Raw genomic sequence first — 24789 nt, 5'->3', positions numbered from 1 at the left:
GGTGTAGTTAACATGTAGTGTACAGCCTAGTGCATGCTGTAGTTTACGGTGTATATGGTGTAGTGTATGTAGTATATGGTGTTGTTAACGTGTAGTGCACGGCCTAGTGCATGGTGTAGTTTATGGTGTAGTGTGCGGTGTAGTTAATGTGTAGGGTATAGTGTACGTAGTAGTGTACGTCGGGGGTACAATGTAGTTAACGGTGTAGTGTACCATGCAGTGTACGTAGTGTATGGTGTAGTTAACGGTGTAGAGTACGGTGTAGTTAACGGTGTAGAGTACAGTGTAGTTAACGGTGTAGTTAACGGTGTAGAGTACAGTGTAGTTAACGGTGTAGAGTACAGTGTAGTTAACGGTGTAAAGTACAGTGTAGTTAACGGTGTAAAGTACAGTGTAGTTAACGGTGTAGAGTACGGTGTAGTTAACGGTGTAGAGTACAGTGTAGTTAACGGTGTAGAGTACGGTGTAGTTAACAGTGTAGAGTACGGTGTAGTTAACGGTGTAAAGTACAGTGTAGTTAACGGTGTAGTTAACGGTGTAGAGTACGGTGTAGTTAACGGTGTAAAGTACGGTGTAGTTAACGGTGTAGAGTACGGTGTAGTTAACGGTGTAGAGTACAGTGTAGTTAACGGTGTAGTTAACGGTGTAGAGTACAGTGTAGTTAACGGTGTAAAGTACAGTGTAGTTAACGGTGTAAAGTACAGTGTAGTTAACGGTGTAGAGTACGGTGTAGTTAACGGTGTAGAGTACAGTGTAGTTAACGGTGTAGAGTACGGTGTAGTTAACGGTGTAGAGTACGGTGTAGTTAACGGTGTAGAGTACAGTGTAGTTAACGGTGTAGTTAACGGTGTAGTTAACGGTGTAGAGTACGGTGTAGTTAACGGTGTAGTGTACGGTGTAGAGTAAAGTCTCGTAGCGCGGTTATTTAATAATGACGGGCTTGTGCAGGAGGTCCTGTTGCTCCGGTAAAGATTCTCTCTGACCAATCGGTGGTCTGCAGGGTTTTAACTCCTCCTTCCAGCATCGGCTCGGCTCAATTTTAAAAAGCCCTTCTAGAGACGGTGGTTGCAAATTAGCAGCTGCTATGAACACTACGACGGCAACATGGGATGGCTGTCCTCGGTACAATCATATTGTATCTGTCCGTATTAAATACAAAGTACCAGGTACTATGCACAACCTTCGCCAATGGGAAACCCCCCAAAAATGGCTAAACAAATCCATGATGAATTCATGGGCGTCTGTCCTGACCCCCCCTCCTCCCTCTGCTCCTCAGCATGCTGCCGTACACTCTTCACCCGCTCATCGCCAAACACTGCATCGAGAGGAAGGTGAACATGGTGACGGCCAGCTACCTGAGTCCTGCCATGAAGGAGCTGCAGAGCAGGTGGTGTACATGGACTTTAAGATATACAAAGAATGTTAAATTCTACTCTTTGATGTGCCAGAACTTTTTGCTTTTCTTCTGCAGGTCACAATGATAACGGTGACGGTTTAATCAAGTGATGAAAATGTATTTGACTGTGCCTTTTTAATCAATTCTCATTATGTTTGTGTGTTTGTTTGTTTGTTTGTTTGTTTGTTTGTGTGTGTCAGTGCGGTGGAGGCCGGCATCACCATAGTGAACGAGATTGGACTGGACCCGGGCATCGATCACATGCTCGCTATGGAGTGTATCGACAAGGCCAAAGCCGACGGCTGCATCGTGAGTCAGCTGTGTGTGTGTGTGTGTGTTTTAAAAAAGGTTTCCATTAAATTGTAACGGTAATTTTAACCAAATTTCCACAACATTGGAAAAAGAAAGTGACAATCGGTGCATCTTTTCACTCACTGCCGTTATGTTACCGCAAATATAAACAGCTGGTGGCTTAAAGAAAAGCTGTTCCAGTGTGTCATACATATTTTAAATAAATCACCAAACCACTTTTATCCTTTTTATAATTGGCTTCTAGCCGGTGATTGCCGGACCTCTGTTGTGCTAAAAAAATAAAAATACTGCGGGGACGTTTAAAATCAATTGGTTGTTAATTGGCTGCGACAGGTGGAGTCCTACAGCTCGTTCTGCGGCGGACTTCCTGCTCCAGAATGTTCCGACAATCCTCTCCGCTACAAGTTCAGCTGGAGTCCGTACGGCGTCCTGCTCAACACCATCAGCACCGCCGTCTTCCTCCGAGACAACCAGGTACGGAGGCCTGAACGCAACCAGACGACTGTATGTTTATTCTGTGGATCTCTTCCTGTAATGTGTGTGTGTGTGTGTGTGTGTGTGTGTGTGTGTGTGTGGGGTTCAGGTGGTGAGCATCCCAAGTGGCGGCGCTCTGATGGAGTTCAGCGCGCCGATGGATTTCTTTCCTGGTTTCAACCTGGAGGGGTTTCCAAACCGCGACAGCACCAAGTATGCCGAGGTTTACGGCATCCCGACGGCACACACTCTGATCAGAGGAACGCTGCGCTTCAAGGTACCACACACACGCGCACACACACACACCCTTCCAATATGAATGTTCAGCTTTACTTAATTAACCTGCTTGTTGTCAGATTTTCTCCAATTTAATTCGGATATGTGTTGAAATGTATAATAAAGTATTGATGTGCAGTAAAATGTTCCCCGTCAGGGTTTTACTTTTACATCTGATATTTCTGGATTAATATTCCTGCTGCATTAAAGTGTTTGTTGCATGTTTTTACCTCCTTTATATCCTGTTGTCTAGTTTAACTTCAATGAATCATATTCTATAAGACCATCATGCGTCTTTGTCCTGTGAGAACCTCGAATCTCTAAAAAGAACAAACAGTTCTCCAGCTGATCCAAGAAAAGAGTTTATTTAGCTAAAGTAGGAGGAGTTTCTCAAAACATAAAGGAACACTTTATTCTTTAGTTTATCACACACATTCATCAACACATCTGGAGATACGAGGTTGTCACAGGACAGGAAGGTGATAAAGTCAGTGAAGCGGTCAGATAAACGCAGTGGAAGTGTCGTGCATCTGTAAATGTGTTAATTGTGAGTCGCGTCTCGTCCCAAAGGGCTTCTCGAAGGCCATGAGTGGGTTCGTCAAACTGGGTCTGATCAACAGCGACCCCTGTCCCATCCTGAAGCCGAACTCATCCCCCGTTTCCTGGGTAAGAACCTCCGCGAGGACGCATTCTGTGCATAAAGTGTGCTTCTTTCTCCGGTCGGCCATTGAGGCTTAGAGGCGAGTGACGCTTCTGTGGAAGTGGGTTCGCTGAAGAGTCTTTTTACATCAAGGCTGCACGCTGAGAGTTTGATGCCCTTGAGATGAACGAGGAACACACGGCTTCACGTTCATCAACAGATCAAAGCAGGATTTTTAATCCCGGCACTTGTGTTTCTGAAAAACACTCATAAATATCTTTTTTATAAAAACATTTTTTATCTGGAATTGAGATGCAACGATAAATAGAAAAACGAGAAGTGTTGCCCCCGTTAAGCCCTTTTTAAAAGAAGAGCTAGGAGACTGTAGAAGCTAAAGAGGCGCTAGGAGACAGACGAGTAGCTAAAGAGGAGCTAGGAGACAATGTAGAAGCTAAAGAGGCGCTAGGACACAGACGAGTAGCTAAAGAGGCGCTAGGAGACAGGCGAGTAGCTAAAGAGGAGCTAGGACACAGACGAGTAGCTAAATTCAGGAGCTAGAAGACAGTGTAGAAGCTAAAGAGGCGCTAGGAGATAGACGAGAAGCTAAAGAGACGCTAGGACACAGACGAGTAGCTAAATAGGCGCTAGGAGACAGGCGAGTAGCTAAAGAGGAGTTAGGACACAGACGAGTAGCTAAATTCAGGAGCTAGGAGACAGTGTAGAAGCCAAAGAGGCGCTAGGAGACAGACTAGTAGCTAAATTCAGGAGCTAGGAGACAGTGTAGAAGCTAAAGAGGCGCTAGGAGACAGACTAGTAGCTAAAGAGAAGCTAGGAGATAGACGAGAAGCTAAAGAGACGCTAGGACACAGACGAGTAGCTAAAGAGGCGCTAGGAGACAGGAGAGTAGCTAAAGAGGAGCTAGGACACAGACAAGTAGCTAAATTCAGGAGCTAGGAGACAGTGTAGAAGCTAAAGAGGCGCTAGGAGACAATGTAGAAGCTAAAGAGGAGCTGGGAGACAGACAAGTAGCTAAAGAGAAGCTAGGAGATAGACGAGAAGCTAAAGAGACGCTAGGAGACAGACGAGAAGCTAAAGAGGAGTTAGGAGACAGACGAGTAGCTAAAGAGGAGCTAGGAGACAGACGAGTAGCTAAAGAGACGCTAGGAGACAATGTAGAAGCTAAAGAGGAGCTGGGAGACAGACAAGTAGCTAAAGAGAAGCTAGGAGATAGACGAGAAGCTAAAGAGACGCTAGGAGACAGACGAGAAGCTAAAGAGGAGTTAGGAGACAGACGAGTAGCTAAAGAGGCGCTAGGAGACAGGAGAGTAGCTAAAGAGGAGCTAGGACACAGACAAGTAGCTAAATTCAGGAGCTAGGAGACAGTGTAGAAGCTAAAGAGGCGCTAGGAGACAATGTAGAAGCTAAAGAGGAGCTGGGAGACAGACAAGTAGCTAAAGAGAAGCTAGGAGATAGACGAGAAGCTAAAGAGACGCTAGGAGACAGACGAGAAGCTAAAGAGGAGTTAGGAGACAGACGAGTAGCTAAAGAGGAGCTAGGAGACAGACGAGTAGCTAAAGAGACGCTAGGACACAGACGAGTAGCTAAAGAGGCGCTAGGAGACAGGAGAGTAGCTAAAGAGGAGCTAGGACACAGACGAGTAGCTAAATTCAGGAGCTAGGAGACAGTGTAGAAGCTAAAGAGGCGCTAGGAGACAGACTAGTAGCTAAAGAGAAGCTAGGAGACAATGTAGAAGCTAAAGAGGAGCTGGGAGACAGACAAGTAGCTAAAGAGAAGCTAGGAGATAGACGAGAAGCTAAAGAGACGCTAGGAGACAGACGAGAAGCTAAAGAGGAGTTAGGAGACAGACGAGTAGCTAAAGAGGAGCTAGGAGACAGACGAGTAGCTAAAGAGGAGCTAGGAGACAGACGAGTAGCTAAAGAGACGCTAGGACACAGACGAGTAGCTAAAGAGGCGCTAGGAGACAGGAGAGTAGCTAAAGAGGAGCTAGGACACAGACGAGTAGCTAAATTCAGGAGCTAGGAGACAGTGTAGAAGCTAAAGAGGCGCTAGGAGACAGACTAGTAGCTAAAGAGAAGCTAGGAGACAATGTAGAAGCTAAAGAGGAGCTGGGAGACAGACAAGTAGCTAAAGAGAAGCTAGGAGATAGACGAGAAGCTAAAGAGACGCTAGGAGACAGACGAGAAGCTAAAGAGGAGTTAGGAGACAGACGAGTAGCTAAAGAGGAGCTAGGAGACAGACGAGTAGCTAAAGAGTAGCTAGGACACAGACGAGTAGCTAAAGAGGAAGTAGGAGACAGTGCAGAAGCTAAAGAGGAGCTAGGAGACAGTGTAGAAGCTAAAGAGGAGCTAGGAGACAGTGCAGAAGCTAAAGAGGAGCTAGAAGACAGACAAGTAGCTGAATGAGATCTTTAAGAGTAAGTGTAGAAGCTAAAGAGGAGCTTTATGAAACAGTATAGCAGCTAAAGAGGGTCTTAAGGAGACAGTCTAGGAGCTAGGAGAGTTTATGAGCAACAGAGGAGCTAGGAAACAGTCTTGGAGCTAAAGGTTATGTTAAAGAGACATTCTAGGAGATAAATATATTCTTAAGGAGACAGACTAGGAGCCAGGAGACCCAGCTAGGAGCCTTCAGATACATTGTATACTATAGATTACCCCGTAGACAGATTATGAGCTAGGAGGCATTTTTAAAAGGGGAAAAAAACAACCAAACGTGTTTTAAATGTGATGGTCTATAAGTATAAAGGAGCAACTGTGATATGTCCTCTCTCTACAGAAAGCCCTCCTCTGTGAGCAGATGGGATTGTCCTCTTCTATTTCCCATGATGCCTTTGAAGAAGCCGTCTTCGAACGCGTCGGAAAGGACGACTTTGTGATGGACACCCTGAGATGGTGAGAACACGTGGGAGGAAAAGTTTCTCTCCAGAGCTCTGGCACGTTCATGGAACAGTCTAGGAGACGAGGAGGATCTTAAGGAGACAGTAAAGGAGATAAAGAGGGTCTTGAGGAGACAGTATAGGAGATAAAGAGGGTCTTAAGGAGACTAGTCTAGGAGATAAAGAGGATCTTGAGGAGGCAGTATAGGAGATAAAGAGGGTCTTAAGGAGACTAGTCTAGGAGATAAAGAGGATCTTAAGGAGACAGTATAGGAGATAAAGAGGGTCTTAAGGAGACTAGTCTAGGAGATAAAGAGGGTCTTAAGGAGACAGTATAGGAGATAAAGAGGGTCTTGAGGAGACAGTATAGGAGATAAAGATGATCTTAAGTAGACTAGTCTAGGAGCTAAAGAGGATCTTAAGTAGACTAGTCTAGGAGCTAAAAAGGATCTTAAGGAGACTAGTCTAGGCGCTAAATAGGACCTTAAGGAGACTAGTCTAGGAGCTAAAGATGATCTTAAGTAGACTAGTCTAGGAGCTAAAGATGATCTTAAGTAGACTAGTCTAGGAGCTAAAGATGATCTTAAGTAGACTAATCTAGGAGCTAAAGAGGATCTTAAGTAGACTAGTCTAGGAGCTAAAGATGATCTTAAGTAGACTAGTCTAGGAGCTAAAGAGGATCTTAAGGAGACATTATGTGGTTCCCAGGAGGCCACTCTGATCAATTGCATGATCTAGTTTAATAAAAACCTTTATTATTTGATCCTGCTGATTTTTAAGAAGTAAATAACCGGAGTAACGGACGAACCAGCTTCAAGAGTGAGATATTTGTGAAAAGTAACTAATACTTTTCCACGTGGTCGATTTGGTGGAATCAAATTGGTAATTAATAATTAACTCAAGATTAACGGCCCCTTTTTCAACAAGTTCTTTTGGATGCTTCTCGGCGTCTGTTGCTCTTCAAAGTTGGCGTTGGCGCCGTTGAGCGGCGGCTTGACAACAAGGCCGAGGCTGCTCCTCTTATGCACACTTTCCACGTCTTCTTTTTTTTTTATTTAAACGAGGGCGTCTGAAGTGGTGTAGCGCGCACACTCTTCAGATGAAACCAACTTTTTTTTCCAAAAGGTCTCTTCAGACCAAGGCACTCGCGCCGCCATTGTCCCGGCAACGAGGGCCCCGGTTGGCATTGAAAGCGTGAATTCCTCCGAATGGTAAAAGTGAACCGTTGGAAACGTTCCAATCCGTTCAGTTAAAATATAAAAAAAGAATAAAAAGCCAAACGAAGCTTCGACTTGTTCATTTATTCAATTCACCAGCAAAGCAGCGACAAAAAGCAACTGCTCATCTCTTTAGATTCAGCCAAGGATGTGTGGGCTGTCGCTCCAAACGCCACCGGCTGTTAAAGCAGTCATTTTCCTTTTAAACCTTTTGAAACAGCTTTGTGAAGGTTACTCTATTGTGAGGGAAAAGTCTCTTTGTTTTTGTCTCTGTGTGTTCAGGTTTGGGATGCTGAGCGATGAGTCGGCGGTTCAAGCCGACAGCGTTCTGGCCGCTCTGACGAAACACCTGGAAGCTAAATTATCCTTCGGTGAGGCGCGTTTTATTACTTAAAAACAAGTACACCATGTAATAACACAATCCTAACTTCTCTCCATCGGCTCCCTGTTTAGAACTTATTTAAAGATTTTTACTAATCACTTTTAACGCACGTCTAAGGTATAGAAGAACATGTTGGCACCTTATGTTCGCTGCCTTAGATCGGCTCCAAAGTCGAGTTTAAAAACTAAAAGGTGCCCGTGTTTTTGCCATCAGGACCCCTCGGAACTGAGGAGGAGATAAAGCTTTAAAATAATAGCTTGTTTTTAATGTGATGTCGTCTTTATTTAATTTAATTAGTTCAATCTTGATTTTCTCACATCTATTGGTGTCATTGTTTCATCTATTGTTCTGTTTATATATATATATATATATATATTTATTATTATTAACCAGTACATGAGCTGCTAATGGCTTTCATCCCTTGGTTAGATAAGTCCGAGCGAGACATGATCCTCATGAGGACTGACGTTGGGCTTCGCCATCCAACCGGCGAGCTGGAGACCAAACACATTAGCCTGGCGGTGTACGGCGACCCCAGCGGCTTCTCCGCCATGGCTAAAACTGTAGGATACCCAGCAGCCATTGCTGCCCGCATGGTCCTTGATGGTTAGTGATGTCCGCCTGGAAGATTGTTTCTGTCTCAGGAATTAAGTAAAAATTTAATTTTAAAGAGTATATTTCTTCAGGTGAAATCCTTACAAAGGGACTCGTGGTTCCCATGACGAAGGATATCTACCGGCCGGCGCTGGCCTGCCTGAAGGAGGAAGGACTTCACTTCATGTCCAAGAGCACTCTGCAGGAGTAAAAGCTCAAAAGGGCAAAAAGGTCATCTTTTATTGTGTTAGAAATTTAAATGTTGTAATAATTTGGTTTTGAAGCAGTTCAGATGATATTCGGTAATCTGTGGTTTAATATTAACATTCTGACTGTCGACTGTGTCAGAGAAACGTTCTTCTGTGAAGATGTGTAGAAGCTCTAATGATCAAACACCATGTTTGGCGTTAGAAATTTAAAGCATTAAAAAGCACAAACATTGTCTCATTGTAAAACCATTGTAGAAACTTCCTAGTAAACTATTCCTGGAGAGTAGATGGCAAATTCTGACATTGCTTAAAGCAATGAGCGTTAGTTTCTCTTGTCGGTCTGTGCAGCTAACGTAGGTTTCTCTTGTCAGTCTGTGCAGCTAACTTAAGTTTCTCTTGTCAGTCTGTGCAGCTAACTTAAGTTTCTCTTGTCGGTCTGTGCAGCTAACTTAAGTTTCTCTTGTCAGTCTGTGCAGCTAACGTAGGTTTCTCTTGTCGGTCTGTGCAGCTAACTTAAGTTTCTCTTGTCGGTCTGTGCAGCTAACTTAAGTTTCTCTTGCTGGTCTGTGCAGCTAACGTAGGTTTCTCTTGTCGGTCTGTGCAGTCTGTGCAGCTAACGTAGGTTTCTCTTGTCAGTCTGTGCAGCTAACTTAAGTTTCTCTTGTCAGTCTGTGCAGCTAACTTAAGTTTCTCTTGTCGGTCTGTGCAGCTAACTTAAGTTTCTCTTGTCAGTCTGTGCAGCTAACGTAGGTTTCTCTTGTCGGTCTGTGCAGCTAACTTAAGTTTCTCTTGTCGGTCTGTGCAGCTAACTTAAGTTTCTCTTGCTGGTCTGTGCAGCTAACGTAGGTTTCTCTTGTCGGTCTGTGCAGTCTGTGCAGCTAACGTAGGTTTCTCTTGTCGGTCTGTGCAGCTAACTTAAGTTTCTCTTGTCAGTCTGTGCAGCTAACTTAAGTTTCTCTTGTCGGTCTGTGCAGCTAACTTAAGTTTCTCTTGTCAGTCTGTGCAGCTAACGTAGGTTTCTCTTGTCGGTCTGTGCAGCTAACTTAAGTTTCTCTTGTCGGTCTGTGCAGCTAACTTAAGTTTCTCTTGCTGGTCTGTGCAGCTAACTTAAGTTTCTCTTGTCGGTCTGTGCAGCTAACTTAAGTTTCTCTTGTCGGTCTGTGCAGCTAACTTAAGTTTCTCTTGCTGGTCTGTGCAGCTAACTTAAGTTTCTCTTGTCAGTCTGTGCAGCTAACTTAAGTTTCTCTTGTCGGTCTGTGCAGCTAACTTAAGTTTCTCTTGTCAGTCTGTGCAGCTAACGTAGGTTTCTCTTGTCGGTCTGTGCAGCTAACTTAAGTTTCTCTTGCTGGTCTGTGCAGCTAACGTAGGTTTCTCTTGTCGGTCTGTGCAGTCTGTGCAGCTAACGTAGGTTTCTCTTGTCAGTCTGTGCAGCTAACTTAAGTTTCTCTTGTCAGTCTGTGCAGCTAACTTAAGTTTCTCTTGTCGGTCTGTGCAGCTAACTTAAGTTTCTCTTGTCAGTCTGTGCAGCTAACGTAGGTTTCTCTTGTCGGTCTGTGCAGCTAACTTAAGTTTCTCTTGTCGGTCTGTGCAGCTAACTTAAGTTTCTCTTGCTGGTCTGTGCAGCTAACTTAAGTTTCTCTTGCTGGTCTGTGCAGCTAACTTAAGTTTCTCTTGCTGGTCTGTGCAGCTAACTTAAGTTTCTCTTGCTGGTCTGTGCAGCTAACTTAAGTTTCTCTTGTCGGTCTGTGCAGCTAACTTAAGTTTCTCTTGTCGGTCTGTGCAGCTAACTTAAGTTTCTCTTGTCGGTCTGTGCAGCTAACGTAGGTTCAATCATGAATCTGCAATGTTTTTATCTGGAACAGTGTAAGTGCAAAGATGCTGAATGTCTTCTCTTTTGTCCCTTCACCTTAAAACAGCATCTGATTTCTGCATTAATTTTTTTTTAAAAACAGCTCAATACTGCACCGACCTTCAAAGTGTAACAAAAGAAACATCACCTTAGTTACAAACTTGCTTCACACATTTCTTCAAAGCCGTGATGGAAATCAACCAGTCCAACACCAGAACCATAGAATACTGTTATCAGCTCTCATTCTCAGGATATTGTATTGCTAAAGGAAGTCGTCCACTGTAAATGAAGCCAAGAGCGGTTGGGAATTATTTTCATCTTGTTTGAACGGGATCATGAGTTAATGGTTTTATTTTGTTGGTCAGAATTGATCTTTTCTAAGGTTTGCACAACATTTTATATGATTGCCTCTCAGTTTCAATATCTCAAATATTTAACAACGGAGTCAACAAATTTCAGCTGATTACATTCATGTAAAGAATAAAAAAAATTTAAGTAAATGCTAATAAAAAAAAAGAATTGAATGCAAACGTATCTTGTCTTACATCATGTAGGCCACTGCCCTCGATAATTACAATCGCAATATTATTTAGAAAGTTCTTGAGATGTCACATTAATTTTTTTCTGTTATTAACTCGTGATCTTGATTTGAAAAAAGAAACAGCGTTTCTCGGCGTATGTCGACATTTTTTATTTGAGTTGTTTTAAAGGATGAATTCTGTTTTTGTGGAACCGGAAGTTTCCCAGACTGTAGTATTTATTGTCATGAGCAATATTTATTGAATTTTTTGTGTGTGGGGGGGGGGGGATGTGATCACTTTGTAAACGGTTTGTTAAATGCTTTAAAAAGAAATACCCACAGAGAAATATTTTATAAGTACCTGAGATATATTTTTAAAAGTAATTACATTCATATGTTTACTTAATGTAGTTTATATGTGGGCCTCCAGAAGATATTAAACGGTAGCACGTTTGATATTTTGGTAGATTTGTAGGTTTGCATCTGAATGGCACAAAGACGCGACACAAGAGAACCACACTAACATTTTACTGATCAAAGTATTGGTTTACCTCCAAACAAAATATTGTTTTGTCCTTCATGTTTCAGCCGACATTTATGATAAAACACTCATTTGTTCATAAGAGCTTGTTTTGATATCTAAAAATGTAAAAAAAAAAAAAAAAGTTACATGAATAAAAATGATTATGTTACATTCTTTCTTTTTTTTGTCATTTAGATGCAGAAATGTAAATTGAAAATGCAATAATCTCATTATTTTGATTCACACTTGCATCTCATCATTGTAAGTGCACAATTAAATAATTTATAGTTGGATTTTTATTGTATTAATGCATTCTAATTAAAGTATTTAATTGCACTGTTGACATATTGCACCCTCCATATTAGTAAAGGGAAGTGGAATGTTTCTGTTTGTCAGTATTTGGGAACCTTTTCATGTTTTTAGTAACTTTCTAAACATCTTTGAAGCTCTTTTACTCAAGTCATGCTGACGCCCTGCGGATTAAACTTAATTCATGTGACAACTCTTACTAGTTACTTCAGATTGATATTTTATACACAAACTAGATTAATGTGAATGAAAGTGCATTTGAAGTAAAGTACTGAAGTAAAAGTAAAACACTGCAAATGTACTCCATTACAAGTGAAAGTTAAAACATACACCACTGTCTATCTCGTGGCTGATTTACAGATTTAAGCAATAGTCAGATATTTTGGACTCTGGGGATCCTGTTCTGAAGACCTCTCAGCCTCCTGCTGATCAGCCTGTTTGCTTCCACTCAATTTGGAGGCAGCCATCCAAACTAGGCCACCAAGCAGGGGATAATTGGGCATGTAATTATGAGAAGTCAAAAATGCAAATTAAGGTGTGGATACGGCGGCCGGTCAAGATGACGTCTGGGACACTTGACCTATTTTCTGTCCTGAAAAGGCGCGTTTCTTGCGTCTTGAGTCTCAGCCCGGATTAACACATGGGAAACCAATTGGAATAACCAGTTCAGCGCAGGGATTAAAGCATGACTCCATAAAGGGAAAATACATAATCCACAGGCTGGACAGCACGTGGATTTCATCAGAACCGTGTCTTTATTTTCTCTGTTTCTGCAACTCCTCTCTCCTGTCAGGCTCACAGGGGCGTCTGCTCCCTCCTTTGTCTCACGGTTGTGACCTTTGACCTCCTTCCTGTGGGCAGGCTGTTGATCGGGGGGGAATTTAGGCTCCTTCAGAAAGTCACTCATGAGTAAACGCATCAGCTAAAGCCCAGAAATGTAAATTCATGTGACCTGCTTTTTCAGCCCATGTTTGATTGCCTCTTCATCGTCACGCTTGGACTCACATCTTACTTTTGTTTATCTTTTAGATTTTTGTCCCAATCGGCTACAATTGGTATGACATTTCTTTTGGATATTCAAGGTCCCCACAGGCTGAGTCATAATATTTGTTAACTAGTTTACACAGAAATATGAAACTTTAATGGGCATCCTAAGAAACTAAAATAAAAGTAAATGTCCCGACCCTGTTCCTTTTCCCCAAAAGGATGACCTCCGACTTTTTTGTTTTTTATGACATACTATACACAAGGGATGTCCAATTTTCTTGCTCACTCTGTTAAAGCTTTGAAATAAAAATATTAAAAAGAACATTATTGGCTGTTTTTTTCATATTAACAGACGGCACAGTTTAGTTAGTGTACTTGTTTTGTACACGGCAACAAAAAAACTCAAAGGCTCCTTCTTTGGTGTTCTTTCACTTATTTAATCCTCTAGCTAATAATCCAGCAGTGTTTCATGTCCAGCTAAAAAACAAACATGTCAGTACCCCATGCATCACATTTAGTCTGTTACAAAATCCAGAATATAAAAGCATTAATGTTCTCCAACTAAGCAATTAGAATTAAACCATAACATTCGAATGCACTAAAAATGGTAAAATATAAAAATCTAAAAGTATAAATAGAAATTTGGTCCATCAAGTTGATTACTATAATATTATTTACATTAGATTATTATTTTGTATTATTCCAGGCCCTTATTTCATATTCGACTGCTGTTACCGTTGGGATGGTATTTACAGAAAGGAGTTCAGTGCAGGAGCGCTATAAAAGACAAGCTAACCAAATATCTCATTTGATGTAAAAAGATGCTTTTTCCCTTCTTTTTTTTCCCCCCCTGCCCCATTTGGCTCAGTGCCAATAAATACAAAAGGTTTAGGAAAAGTTGGTTAAGTGAAACGTCTCGGGCCAGTACAGCGTTAAAAACAGTGGACAGTTAGTCTACAGCTTGTATCAAAGTTAGAAGTACAGAATGAAAAATACAAAAAGGCACACATTACAAAAACCGCAGGCAGTCCAGATCCATCGGAGAAGAAACCCGGTCGGTACCGAGTCCTCCTGAACGCTGACGAGTATTACTTAGTAGTGGAAGCACGAGTCGGGCATCGGGAGAAGCTCTGTTGGTGACTGGAGGGACGAAATGCTGTTGCTCATTTGTAAAAGTTAAACAAGTTTGTTGTGGTGTTTTCGGGGGGGGGGGGAGGTTACACCAGGGATTCCAGGCTCTCTGCAGCAGTGCTGGCGGTTCCCACCACAATGGTACCGTTGTTGTCTGAGGACTGGAGGGTTTTCTCATCTTCCTGCGTCCCGATGAGACTCAGCATGGCTTTGTACAGGAACTGGTACTGCTCCTGTAAATCAAACGACAGGTTGATTATATTTTCGGGGTATTTCAGATCCTGGCGTGATGTAAAATGGGTTCGACCTCGAGGTTTGTTTCCAAACCGGCTAATCATGCCCGTCAGAGTTTCCTTTAAAACAATTGAATAATATCACCCAAGGTGTAACAGACATGACATCATCGTCAGCATATCGTGAGACAAACGGCGGCCGTACAATGTCGCTGAAGGCTCCCGGTCTCATGAGGTTCGTCAGCTTGGCCACTTGGAAGACGTCGACCGAACCTTCGGCCTCCAGCTGGCGAGTTAGAGACGACAGAGCGCAGAACGTGGCTGCCGTGGCTCCTCCCACGCTAGAAAAATAAGAAAGAGAAACTGTGGCTGTGAAACGTATTCATTCAGAACAGAGGAACCCTGAAATGTCGTTATTCTTATGGAACATGCCGACGACTCGTGAAGGTCTTACTCATCGTGGACCACGACGGGGCCGTCCTTGGCGGCGCTCCCCTTCACCAGGTTGAGCAGCTCGAAGGTGTTGCTGATGGGACTGTCCGGATTGGGCCAGCGAGGGGCCCGGTAGCGCTTCACCTCCAGAACAAAGTCGTCCTGTGAGAAACAACGAGAACAGACATCCGTCACAACCAGTCGGTAAGATTTCAACCTTTTGTCCTCTCACCCTTTGAAACAAAGGGGAAGCCTCTCAAGTCCTTTGTTGGTTTATACTGTGCAATAATGGAAATATAATACACAGAAAGCATTCAGACATTTGAACACTTAATTGTGTTGCGGATGATTTCTTCCAACAAAATGCTGTATCACTAAATTGACGTTGAGAACCTCTGCATTCGAGGTCACATCGTGGGGGTCATTCAAACGGTTCATCTTCTGGTGAACAAGAATGGGATCGGGACATTTCATGGACCTCCAGCTAATATGTATTCTTCTAGCTTGGACCAGCTTTGTGCTGCTCGCAGCATTAATTATTATTATTATTATTAAGATATTGTAATGGAGTGCAGGCTGAAACCTGGAGACAAGACAACTGAAACTAGCTACATAGTAGATGCCACTAAAAGAGAAAACCACTATTTTTTGGAACCATGTTTTGTTGTCCGAGTGAAGCGGCCTCTAACCTGTGTAGCTTCCAGTGCGTAGTCCTGGACCACCAGCATGTCCTCGTTCGTCAGACAGATGTGGTTCTCGCTCCTCTGAGTGACGGTGAACGTCTCGTAGCTGATTGGCTGCCCTTTACGTGGCCAGACGACACGTAGCTCCGCCTCCTCCTCCGCCTCCTCCTCCTCCTCCTCGGGCATCTAACAACCCAGGAAGTCAGCGGACGTTAAACCACAGATGGAAATCTGTAACTACGCCGGCTTGTCATCTTGTTACGAGCGAACGTGCTTTTGTGAATCCTAATGAACAGTTCAACAGTTAAACAGTGTTTTCTGAGAGAGGACGTCAACCCTCATGTCGACATATTGACGCCATGTCGGGGAAAGACTCTCATTACACCTTTTGGACTGTTCACACATCATTTCAAGATGGCCGCCCCATTGGGAGCATCGTGGTCCCTCCATTTAAATCATCCATGAGCTGCTTTTGCTGCTTCACCAATCCGGAAACCAGATACAGGTTCAGTAGAGACCCTTTTTAATCAGCTGTTCAAAGGTACAGTACGCAGCATTGAGGGAGGTCCCTAGCAGAGATGGGATATGATATTATTAAGTATGTTTTCTTGGGCGTATAATTACCTGAACATACAAATCGTTCCCTTAGAATGAGCCGTTTATATCTACGCCTCTTCCACAGACTGTCTATAAGAAGTGGACATAGTCATAGGGACGTCACCCATTGGTTTGTGGACGGACCTTAAAAGTACAGAGGTGGAGTCAGGATGTGGTTAGCCTAGCTTAGCATTAAGACTGGAAACGGAGGGAAACTACTAGCCTCGCTCTGTACAAAGTTTTAAAAAAACACAAAAGAAGTTTCAATATGCAAAACCCCCAAAAGAGTTATTTAGTGAGCATTTCTTAACTTTGGACAGAGCCAGGCTAGCTCTTTCCAGTCTTTTATGCTAAGCTAGGATAATCCCTCCCTGACTCCAGCTCTGTATTTAACACACAGACGTGAGATTGATATCCATCGGATGATCACGCTCTCTGAATTAAAACAACGTGCATTTCCCAACATTTTTAACCAAGTCTTTTGAGTTTAGAGAGTCCAGACTTTGCTGCTCACCTCGACCGACGGCGTCCCCATCAGCGACACGACGACCTGGGCGTTGTGGTCCCAAAGCATCCTCCAGAAGTCCTTAAAGGTGCCGGGCAAAGGATTCTGGGTAATGATGAACTCGCTTCTCTGCCTGTAACCCTGCAGGAACAGAAACCTCCGTATCAATGATGTCCGTGTCTATCCTCAAGAGGACGTTCCCCTTCAAATGACTTTAAGTTCGTTCTTACGGTGACGTATGATGCGTTAATGTAGTCGGACGTTTCCCCCGCCGCCGTAGACAAGCGCACACGTGACCTCTCGTCTGCAAAGATAGAAAGAAGAAGAAGAAGAAAAGAGTCATGCGACGCCATCTTTCCCATCTACCGTCACCACACTGCAGCCGGAGAGACAAATTCAACCTCCGACTGACGGGACGTCTTCGTCTTCCTGGAAGCACGTCGGACTCACCGGGCACCGCGGAGCACTTCCTGTTCTTGCCGCGGTTGCCGTCCTGCAGAGCTGCAGAGAAGTCGCACCGCTTCGCCCCGGAGTGACAAACCAGCTGTGTGCAAAACAGCAAACATCTGTAAACGACTGAAGAAGCAGCATCGATGCAAAGTGTTTGGAAAACAATCCTCCTGCATTATTGGTATTGTTTTACAAGCCTTTTATCTGTGAGTACAGGATAAAGCCTTCAAATATTATATTTTCTTTCCAGATCCTTTAAGAATGTTCATTCTCCAAGAATACTGACGCCTTTCCCGGAAACAACCAAATCTTTTACTTATTCATTTTTACTGTAAACCTTATTATAGAAATCTTACTTACTCACACCGTGTGAATCAATACGGACGAGACCCATTTGTGAGATTTGATCTAAAAGAGTCGTTGACCTTGAACACAAAGTGAACCGTTTGACTCACCGTGAACTGCTTGTCCAGGCGCGTCCTCCCAGCAGCCCCCGGGGTCAGCAGCTCGTCCACGTACCGGTGCAGCCGGGCCGCCGCCACCTCCGTGTCTCCGGACAAGATGGCCTCCACCAAGGCGTCGTGGATAAAAACATACTGTTCCTGCAGAGAGGGCATGGAATGAAAAAAAGGCTTATTCTTGTTCGTAAAAAAATATGTATTTATGTTTTTACGCCGTCCACTACGAGTAATGCAGGGACCTTTTGTTCAATAATAAGAATTATTATTATTATACATCGCCTGTAGTCTTCATAAAGAGATCCTTCCTTTTTGTTGGTAGAACCAACATTTAAATAATTAAAGTTTATGTCCTTTTTTAGCATACTTAGATCCTAACTATGGCAACTATGACAACGTTTGTATTGACAGGAATATGAATGTTGACTGTCAAATCAATCTAATAATTGTTGGGACACGTGTGAACATTGAGGCCCGAGAAGAAAAGTCATTAAAGTCCCATTAGGATACATCCTCTGGGAACCATGACTGCCTGGACAAAATGTTGACTATCCATTAAAATGTTGCACCAAAAAAAAGAAGAAAAGTAAGGCGCTAGGGGAGAAGTCAGGTGATCGACAATATCAGTAAGATTCATCATCTGGGGAACACGAATGTTGGTACAAAATGTCATTCCATCCAATAGTTAGTTATAAAAGATATTTTCCTCAAAACCACAAATGTGGACCTCATAGAGGCGCTAGGGGAAAAGTCGGGATCAACGAGATCAGTAACACATCATCTGGGGAGCATGAATGTCTGTAGAAACTGTCATGGCGTTTCAACCAAAAAAAACACAAATGTGAAGTTCATGGAGGCGCTAGAGGAAAAGTCATTTGGATACAAACTCTGGGAACCACGAATGTGTGTCCAACATGTCATGGCTATCCAGAAAGATGTCAAGACATTGAACCAGCAATGTGAACTCCATGGAGGCGCTAGGGGAAATCAACAAGATTGGAAGGATTCATCCTCTGGGGAACATGAATGTGTACAAAATGGCATTCCATCCAAAAGTTGTTGATATTTCTCACTAAACCACAAGTGTGACCCTCATGGAAGAGCTAGAGGGGAAGTCAGGGGATCCCCAGAAGGCATTAGGGTTCATCCCCTGGGAACCACGACTGTCTGTGCAGAACAGAAAGACCATCAATGGAACTACGCTGCTAGTGCGGATACGATCTGGAGATAAATAATGATCACAGTTCAATGTGTCGTTAAACTTCACTCTCGTTGTTTCGCTCGCTGGGTTCAAATGTAACATTCTACGGACACGTTGACCTCTGACCTCTGTCTGAACCAGGTAGTTCCTCTGCGTGCGGATGTGTTTCAGGAAGCCCGTGATGTTGACGTTGCTTTCGTCCCTCATCTGCGTCAGCATGCTGTCCAGCACCACGTACGTGCCCGTCCGGCCAACGCCGGCGCTGCACGCCAACGGGAAGGAGGAACGGAGTTTTACTTCAACGTACGGGAAGACGAAGCTCCGTCCGTGGTCGCCTGGTTCGTTCAGGGCTCACCTGCAGTGCACCACCACGGGCCCCCGGTCGTCCGGCCTGGCTCCGGACGACTTGCGGACGAAGCTGAGCAGCGGCAGCGCGAACTCCGGGACGCCCATGTCGGGCCACTGGGTGTAATGGTACTGAGTCACCGTCCGCTCGTTGCTCCGCCCCTTCTGGGAGCCCTGCGGTTAAAAACAGATTAAAATGAAAACTTACAGAAGAACTTGAAGGGCGCCAGTAAGTCCAGAAGGCTTTGAGTCTCCATACAAATGCAACGCGGACACACTTTAACTTTAAGAATTCATTTGAGATTACTTTGTTGTATAAAACGGTCCATTTATAAGCAATAAAACACACAATTCAACACACGCACACGGGGTTGTGTAACTTCTCTACTCCTCACTGAGATAAACTATAATGGGCTGGATCAATATTAGAAGGATTTCTTTCTTTTTTTATGTCAAATTGTTTAAATACATTTTAGGAAGATTTGAATAAATAATTTTTTTAAGTAATAAATAAATACAATTAATAACTGTGAAATGTAATGATATTTGAATATATTATTATTTTACTTTGAGCGTATTATTGAATCATTAAAAGTCAATAAATCAGTTGATGATCTCAATTAGCTTGAATAATTATTACATTTCATGCAATATTGCGAGTGTGTGCAACAAGCTATTTAAATAAAGTTTGTTATCACTTTGGCTATTTTTTAAACAAGTAAACCGTTTATTTGTGGACGTTTTTCAGGTCAAAACGAGTGAAGTTACTTTTTTAATCACAATAAAAATATCTGGATGACAAGCGTCCCCCGAGTAGGGCAGCGACTAACGATCATCTTCATTGTTGATTAATCTGTTGGTTATTTTCTCAAAGAATTAATAAAATGTCCCAAGATGACGTCCTCAAATGTTTTTTTTGCTTTTTCCACAACTAAAATATTTCAGTTCACAGTCACAGACGAGTAACGCTGCGTTCTGATTGGCTGTTTGCCCCGACCTTCTTGGCGTGGGCGTTCCTCACGGAGAAGGTCCTCTGGGTGTAGTAGGCGAGCACCCTGCTGCTCTTCAGCGTCACCAGGAAGCCGCCGTACTCCTCCTGCACCTCCGCCGGCCAGTACTGATCGCACTTCCTCTGAGGATTATGACCAAAAACACAAAGATTTTAGAACTTTTCTATTCCAATTTAAAAATAAAGTCCCTGCTTTTTATTTCAGTTTAAGGAATGTAAACATTCTGGCAGCATTACTATAGATATATATAATTAATAAACATCTAAACTTTCTCACCTCTCACATTTAATATTTTGCATTAAAAATAAAATGAAAAATCGAAGTTCTTTAGTTCTTTTCTGCAAGATCTGGATTGGTAACGAATGCATGGAAAATATTTCCCCAAAACACTTTTAAAACACCTTTATTAAATGTTACTGGTACATGGCCGATAACCGGCATGTCCACAGTGAAGTTAGGAGTCAAGATGGCGTCACTCACTCTTCCCTTCTCCACCAGGTTGGTGATCATAACGATGACGCAGACGTTTTGCTCCCAAATCATCTTCCAGAAGTCCTCGGTGCTCGACTTCAGAGGACCCTGAGCGGCGATGTACGACCGCGGCTTCTTGAAACCCTGAAGAAACATCAGCTGCTTTCAAAAACACAGACTTCTATACAACCAGAGGAGTCGCCCCCTGGTGGTCAGGAGAGAGAATGCAGCTTTAACACATGAAGCATAGACTTCTATACAACCAGAGGAGTCGCCCCCTGGTGGTCAGGAGAGAGAATGCAGCTTTAACACATGAAGAATAGACTTCTATACAACCAGAGGAGTCGCCCCCTGGTGGTCTGTAGAGAGAATGCAGCTTTAACACATGAAGCATATACTTCTATACAACCAGAGGAGTCTCCCCCTGGTGGTCAGCAGAGAGAATGCAGCTTTAACACATGAAGCATAGACTTCTAAACAACCAGAGGAGTCTCCCCCTGGTGGTCAGTAGAGAGAATGCAGCTTCAACACATGAAGCATATACTTCTATACAACCAGAGGAGTCTCCCCCTGGTGGTCAGCAGAGAGAATGCAGCTTTAACACATGAAGCATAGACTTCTAAACAACCAGAGGAGTCGCCCCCTGGTGGTCAGCAGAGAGAATGCAGCTTTAACACATGAAGCATAGACTTCTATACAACCAGAGGAGTCACCCCCTGGTGGTCAGCAGAGAGAATGCAGCTTTAACACATGAAGCATAGACTTCTATACAACCAGAGGAGTCGCCCCTGGTGGTCAGAAGAGAGAATGCAGTTCCAACTAGAGTTATCCGTCCATCGGTGTCAGACATAAGACTACGGCTTACCAGAACACATGAATATAAACAACGCTGGATATTGAATACTTCAACAAATCTGCTTTGCAAAAGTTTTGTGAGGAACAAAATAGATTTAAAACATTTGTTCCAGCTCAAGGTTTCGAGGCCGGCGCAGGAAGAAGTGCCACTTTATTCTCAGAGGTCGGCATTGAATCTCTCACTTTTAACACAACCTTCACACGGCCTTCGTACTGGAGAGGTCCTTTAAACCAACCGTGTGACCCGCACGCCGAGCGCTGCTGGTGCATAATGGAGAGCAACAGGATGCGTCATGAATACGGTTCAGAATGATGCAAGTGTAGGAAGACCGGGGGGGGGGGAATATAAAGAAATGAAGATGAAGGCCTCAGTTTGTGTGGAGCTGAGAATGAAGGAGAGCGCCTCACGTCCACGTAGTTGGCGTTGATGTAATCTCCCGTCTTCCCGTCTTTGTCCGACGAGAGTCGCACTCGACTGTGGTCGTCTGAGGGCGAAGGACGGATACAAAAACATATTAAATAAAAGAGCAGCGCAAAGGTCAGATGTCCCTTTCAGATTAGGGATAAGTCACAGGCTTTATGACAAATCCTACGAAAAGACCAAAGACAACACGGCGTGTTAGTGCGTCACACTTCCTGTCTTTCTCCTGAAGACCTAAGACATTAAAGATACTATTGTTTCATTTTTAAATGTCCTAAAACACTTTTCAGCAGATGGGTTTGGAAAGACGCAGGTGATTGGATGAACCACGCTGTCAATCAAACTCAAGGAGCAGACCGGTACTCACAGGCCAGGATGTTGCTGTATCGGTTTTTACTTTTGTTGTCGGGATGGTTGGAGCCGTCGGTCGTCATGTCCACCGTGCACGTCTGAACCTCCTATACACACACACACACACACACACACACACACACACACACACACACACACACACACACACACACACACACACACACACACACACACACACACACACACACACACAGGGTATGTTATAATAATCTGGGGGTTTCAGTACCGGCACAACGATACATTCTCTTAAACTTTACTTTGAGGAGTTTAAACACACAATGGAGTAAAATGTGTCACTAAAAAGTTTTATTTGGCTCCGCCCCCTCTCCCGGGCTCAACAACACCAGAAGCTGAACAATTAAGCTAACGCGAGAGCGACAAAAGTTTTGGAGTTTGCCATTTTGGCCACTTGAGGCTCCAAAGGCGAGTTAATGCCCATAGACCTCCATGTTGAAACTTTACAGCAGGAATCAACCTGTTTGGTGAAGGCTCAAAGTCCCAAACAGCAGAGTGAGGAAACCCGGCCAGGGGGCGGAGTCTCTGCTGGCGTGCAGACAGCACCACCCACCTCCAGGAATATGTTTGCATCAGTTTATGCATTTTTTAAAAAAAAATGTTGGATTCAAATCAGTAACAGGAATAAATCCACAAAGTTGTTATAATAGTATTCACGTTCAATACTTAGAATTTATTTTGCTCCATTATTTAAAGAGTTTTAGAGAATTTATTCGAGTAATGTCTGAAAGTGTGGACAGTTTTCAGTATTTTTATTCATTACAATAAGATGGGGAGAAAAAGTTAAATTAGACAAAATATTTGTGGGTATTTTAAACTGATATTTCTACTGAAGCAAAGGACTCCTGTGGGTTCAGAGCGTTGGATACAACTCAGTGAAGCTTTGAACTTCGTTATACAAGAGACGTCTGTCAAAAACGTTCACATTTAACATTAAAATGCTTTGCGTTACAAGACAACAACAACAACAACAACAACAACAACAACAACAACACCCCCCCCAACCGCCCCACAGCTATGAGGGCGGCGGCGTCCGTCAGGAGGAGGCGGGGCCTCTTACCTCGTAACTCTCCTTCAGTATCTAATGGCGAGGTGAGGAAGCAGCAGGCCGGAGCACAGTCAACCAAAGAGGTGCAAGAAGACAAATTACAAGACAAAATACACACCAAATACACACCAAATACACACCAAGTACACACCAAGTACACACGATGCAGATCATGCTGCTGCCGACACAAAAGGGACAAATCAACCCAAATAAACGCCGGGTTCTTTATATGAAGTAAATAAATAATTATTTAATTTGAATGTTGAATTACATTTGCATGTATCTGTACACACATTTAGCTACTTTTACAATTTTCATGCACAAATGGAAAACTTTACAAATCTAAATCTGTTTTGTTATATTGTATAAATTGTGTATTTTTAAATCTTTTATATTTTATTGCTTAACTGTTTGTATAAATGCTGCTTTCAAGAAAAAATGTCCCTTTGATTGCTCATCCATCAATCTCCCTACGCATCTATCTACCTATCCATCTATCTACCTATCCATCTATCTACCTACCCATCTATCTACCTACCCATCTATCTACCTATCCATCTATCTACCTATCCATCTATCTACCTATCCATCTATCTACCTATCCATCTATCTACCTATCCATCTATCTACCTACCCATCTATCTACCTATCCATATATCTACTTATCCACCTATCTACCTATCCATACATCTACCTATCCATCTATCTACCTATCCATCCATCTACCTATCCATCTATATACCTACCCATCTATCTACCTATCCATCCATCTACCTATCCATCTATCTACCTATCCATCTATATACCTACCCATCTATCTACCTATCCATCCATCTACCTACCCATCTATCTACCTATCCATCTATCTACCTATCCATCCATCTACCTATCCATCCATCTACCTACCCATCTATCTACCTATCCATCTATCTACCTATCCATCCATCTACCTATCCATCCATCTACCTATCCATCTATCTACCTATCCATCTATCTACCTATCCATCCATCTACCTATCCATCCATCTATCCATCCATCTATCTACCTATCCATCCATCTACCTACCCATCCATCTATCCATCCATCTATATACCTATCCATCCATCTACCTATCCATCTATCTACCTACCCATATATCTACCTATCCATATATCTATCTACCCATCTATCTACCTATCCATCTATCTACCTATCCATCTATATACATATCCATCTATCTATCTACCCATCTATCTACCTATCCATCTATATACATATCCATCTATATACATATCCATCTATCTATCTACCCATCTATCTACCTATCCATCTATATACCTATCCATATATCTATCTACCCATCTATCTACCTATCCATCTATATACATATCCATCTATCTATCTACCCATCTATCTACCCATCTATCTACCTATCCATCTATCTACCTATCCATCTATATACATATCCATCTATCTATCTACCCATCTATCTACCTATCCATCTATATACATATCCATCTATATACATATCCATCTATCTATCTACCCATCTATCTACCTATCCATCTATATACCTATCCATATATCTATCTACCCATCTATCTACCTATCCATCTATATACCTATCCATATATCTATCTACCCATCTATATACCTATCCATCCATCTACCTATCCATCTATCTACCTACCCATCTATATACATACCCATCTATCTACCTATCCATCTATATACCTATCCATCCATCTACAGTATATACATATCCATCCATCTATATACCTACCCATCCACCCATCCATCCATCTATCCATCTACCTACCTATCCATCCTTCCAGCCATCCATCCATATATTTATCCATCCATCCATCTTCTGTTTTCCAATGAAACAACATTATCTTCGCTATAATTTGATAAAGAAACAAATTAAACTCCTTCGTGCATCTGCAGCCTTGTTGTCTTTGTGTTGATTTATTCCTTCAGTTGCAGTTTGAGAACAAAACA

The 24789-nt window shown here is 42.8% G+C and overlaps 2 protein-coding genes across 10 annotated transcripts in view; one reads left to right on the top strand and one right to left on the bottom strand.

Moving 5' to 3' along the window:
• Positions 1-10049, top strand: part of aass (aminoadipate-semialdehyde synthase) — a 30093-nt gene extending 20044 nt beyond the window's left edge. The window contains exons 16-26 of one of the 7 annotated variants that reach the window (XM_034535134.1): positions 1277-1387; positions 1597-1705; positions 2042-2182; positions 2292-2459; positions 3029-3124; positions 5892-6007; positions 7491-7579; positions 8020-8196; positions 8277-9280; positions 9409-9536; positions 9697-9716. In XM_034535134.1, the coding sequence (XP_034391025.1) occupies positions 1277-1387; positions 1597-1705; positions 2042-2182; positions 2292-2459; positions 3029-3124; positions 5892-6007; positions 7491-7579; positions 8020-8196; positions 8277-8395 (1126 nt within the window). In that variant the 3' untranslated portion in view covers positions 8396-9280; positions 9409-9536; positions 9697-9716. Of the gene's footprint in view, positions 1-1276; positions 1388-1596; positions 1706-2041; positions 2183-2291; positions 2460-3028; positions 3125-5891; positions 6008-7490; positions 7580-8019; positions 8197-8276; positions 9537-9696; positions 9717-9760 lie in introns of those variants that run through there. The other 6 variants (XM_034535132.1, XM_034535130.1, XM_034535131.1 and 3 more) reach the window with 6 other exon arrangements.
• Positions 10050-13012: 2963 nt separating this feature from the next.
• The window catches only part of ptprz1a (protein tyrosine phosphatase receptor type Z1a), a 63970-nt gene continuing 52193 nt past the window's right edge, over positions 13013-24789 (bottom strand). For 2 of the 3 annotated variants that reach the window (XM_034535989.1, XM_034535991.1), the window contains 15 exons: positions 22821-22841; positions 21741-21831; positions 21361-21437; positions 20107-20241; positions 19614-19748; positions 18627-18790; positions 18398-18533; positions 17068-17214; positions 16613-16706; positions 16393-16466; positions 16172-16303; positions 15067-15246; positions 14400-14539; positions 14151-14286; positions 13013-13945 (listed from right to left, as the gene is read on the bottom strand). In XM_034535989.1, coding sequence (XP_034391880.1) covers positions 13799-13945; positions 14151-14286; positions 14400-14539; positions 15067-15246; positions 16172-16303; positions 16393-16466; positions 16613-16706; positions 17068-17214; positions 18398-18533; positions 18627-18790; positions 19614-19748; positions 20107-20241; positions 21361-21437; positions 21741-21831; positions 22821-22841 — 1809 coding nt within the window. In that variant the 3' untranslated portion in view covers positions 13013-13798. The remainder of the gene's footprint in view (positions 13946-14150; positions 14287-14399; positions 14540-15066; positions 15247-16171; positions 16304-16392; positions 16467-16612; positions 16707-17067; positions 17215-18397; positions 18534-18626; positions 18791-19613; positions 19749-20106; positions 20242-21360; positions 21438-21740; positions 21832-22820; positions 22842-24789) is intronic. The other variant, XM_034535990.1, reaches the window with a different exon arrangement.

Source organism: Cyclopterus lumpus, chromosome 6, assembly GCF_009769545.1.
Source record: "Cyclopterus lumpus isolate fCycLum1 chromosome 6, fCycLum1.pri, whole genome shotgun sequence".
Lineage (NCBI taxonomy): Eukaryota > Metazoa > Chordata > Actinopteri > Perciformes > Cyclopteridae > Cyclopterus > Cyclopterus lumpus.
This window is presented reverse-complemented; position numbering and strand designations above follow the sequence as displayed.